Genomic DNA, 2,805 nt, shown 5'->3' on the forward strand with positions numbered 1-2,805 from the left:
GACCCGCTGAGCGTTTTTCTCAAACCTTCGACAAGTTTCGCTGAGTTTAAGAATACTATACTCCAGAGACTAGGACTGCATGGCGTGAAACGGGTGGAGAAGTTGTTCTATCGAATTCTGATTTTCGTGTTACGCGATGACGTAAAGTATGATTCATTCATTATTAGCAGTGACGAAGATTTGCAGGTGATGTTTCATTGTCGCCGTCATTTTCCTGAGGTGAGGACTCCGGAGTTGTTGGCGAAACTGGTGGATGTGGCATCTAGTTCTGGAGGCTCGAACAGGAATATGCACTCCACAAGACATCTAGCCAGCTCTAGTGCATTGCCTGTTGATTAAGGTACTGCAGAATGCCCCGTAAGCACACTTCGGGTTTAGACCGACGTATAGGAGGGTTTGGATGGCCAAACAGAAGGTTGTGGCACAAATTTACGGAGACTGGGAAGATTCGTATAATGAGTTGCCACGATGGTTATTGGGCTTGCAAATCACTATGTCGGGTAGTGTACCTGTGTTGAGGACGAGTCCTGTTCGAGTAGGTGGGCAATTGGATGATTCTACAGCTTATTTCCATCACTTGTTTTGGACATTTCCACCATGTGTTGAGGCATTTCGACATTGCAAGCCGTTGGTTAGTGTGGATTGGACCCACCTATACGAAAAATACGGTAGTACACTGCTTATCGCGATTGCACAGGATGGCAACTCCAACATCATCCCTATTGCTTTTGCACTTGTGGAAGGTGAAAATGCGGAGTCGTGGTCATTCTTTCTATCCCACCTTCGAGCTCATGTGACGCCTCAACCGGGTATACTTGTCATATCAGATAGGCACAATGGGATAAAGGCTGCGTTGGAGGCTCCTGATGGGGGATGGCTTCCGCCTACTGCATATAGGGCGTTCTGCATCCGTCACGTGGCGGCTAATTTTGCCCTGACTTTCAAGGGGAAGGATGCAAGGAGGCTGTTAGTGAATGCTGCATATGCAAAGACAGAGGTCGAATTTCAATACTGGTTTGACATCCTGAGAACGTTTAATCCTACGATGTGCGATTGGGCTAATCGAATTGAGTATGCACATTGGACTCAACATCGGGATGAAGGCCGTAGATTTGGGCACATGACTACAAACATATCTGAGTGTGTGAACTCGATCCTAAAGGGTGTTAGGAACCTTCCGGTGTGTGCATTGGTGAAAGCCACATATGGGCGGTTGGCCGAGCTATTCGTTCGTAAGGGAAAAGCGCCCGAGGCACAGTTAGGCACTGGGCAGCAGTTCAGTCAGCATCAGCTTAAGGCGATCGAGGCCAACCTGAAGGCCTCAAGGTGCTTCACTGTGATGCAGTACGACAGGGACAACTCAAAGTTTACGGTGGCTGAGACCACTCCGACAGGGAGCTTTTCACTTGGCTCATACAGAGTATCCCTCAAGGACCAGACATGTGATTGTGGTTATTTCCAGGCACTTCATTATCCATGCCGACATGCGTGGTCATGCTGTGCATATGCCACGTCGGGCACGGCCTCGTCCATGACCTCTGACTCCACCTCATCCACGACCCTTCCCACCTCGCCTCCCACGTCCCCTCCCCTCCATGATATCAATGGCCTCCTCCAGCCAAATCCACTCACGCTGGCTAGATTGAGTCCCAACACGTTGCCTCCTAGCGACCCTACGGTTGTCCGGAACATCAGGCAGCTGGTCCATGACCAGGACTCGTCCGGGGCCTCGCTCAATCGCCTGAGCTGGTATCGCAGCTGCCCTAGGGTCACCTAGGATGAGCTCAGGCGATAAAAACCTCCTGCCGTGCTGATACCACCAATCAAGGTACTCATGAGAAGGCCCTGTATCAGGTACGATATCAAACTGTAACACGTGCTGCGCCCTGTCGGACCAATGAATGTGCCAACTCTGCAGTGTCAACGGAAACCAACGATCTCCGCCCCTCCCATCCTTTGACATTAGAAAATCTATGTTTAGGGCAACACGTGGCCGACCCTGAACCCCACCAAACTGAGGAAGAACCCGATCTATCGGATGCCACTCAATGGCAGCGAAATAGATCAACGCTGTCGCAGCCCTCCACAAAGTCATATGGCGTTGCTCTAAGATCTCGGGGTGTACCGCCTGCACGACCTCCGCCAGGTTATATGGCATCCATAGAAACTGCGCATTCAAGTTCAAATTGTTAGTCAACATAGACTAATAAATCTACAAATACAACATGAACATGGAAATACACACATCCCCCAGCTGGAGAAAATCAATCCTCAGTCTCCAAATCGCGACACGAGGCCCTTTGTCATTCAATCTCGGCTGATAACCTCCCCATCTGATAACCACAACATTTAGTTAACAATAATTTTAAATGCTAAAAAATGGAAAATAGTTCGCATGGCTAAATAGAGACTACCTTGAGGCCAACGGCCAATGGAAAACATCATATCCGTCTGGCCGGAATCCAGGGAACCTCCAAAAGATCCACGACTGTAGAAGCTGCAGTGGACTAGCCAACTTGACGACATTTCTGTTTGCCACACGGCACATGCACCTGTATAGCCATGACAACGCAGTAGAACCCCAACTATACTGACCCATGCCCTCCAACCTCGCGACGTACGGCAGCCATCGGATGTGGAGGCGGGTACCTGACTTGTCCCCAAAGAGCTACGTCGATATGAGCATCATGATGTACGCACGGGCATACCTCTTAACCGTCTCGTCATCTGCCCCCTGTGGAAGCTCACTAAATGTCTCCTCAAACCATGTTCACTTCACTGTGAACTTGTCGATGCAGTTCGCAG

General features: G+C 49.7%; 1 protein-coding gene across 1 annotated transcript; it reads left to right on the forward strand.

Annotated features, from left to right (window-relative positions):
- LOC107610466 lies at window positions 494-1,535 on the forward strand. The gene is made up of 2 exons (XM_016312516.1): window positions 494-1,365; window positions 1,463-1,535. Exons 1-2 carry the CDS (start codon window positions 494-496, stop codon window positions 1,533-1,535), a joined length of 945 nt encoding a protein of 314 aa, XP_016168002.1.

Source organism: Arachis ipaensis, chromosome B08 (genome assembly GCF_000816755.2).
Source record: "Arachis ipaensis cultivar K30076 chromosome B08, Araip1.1, whole genome shotgun sequence".
NCBI classification, from domain to species: Eukaryota; Viridiplantae; Streptophyta; class Magnoliopsida; order Fabales; family Fabaceae; genus Arachis; species Arachis ipaensis.

Coding starts and splice junctions, on each gene's coding strand:
- LOC107610466 (XM_016312516.1), top strand. CDS start 494: ATGTCGGGTAGTGTACCTGTGTTGAGGACGAGTCCTGTTCGAGTAGGT. Junction 1,366..1,462: donor TACGACAGGGACAACTCAAA/GTTTACGGTGGC, acceptor GGTTATTTCCAG/GCACTTCATTATCCATGCCG.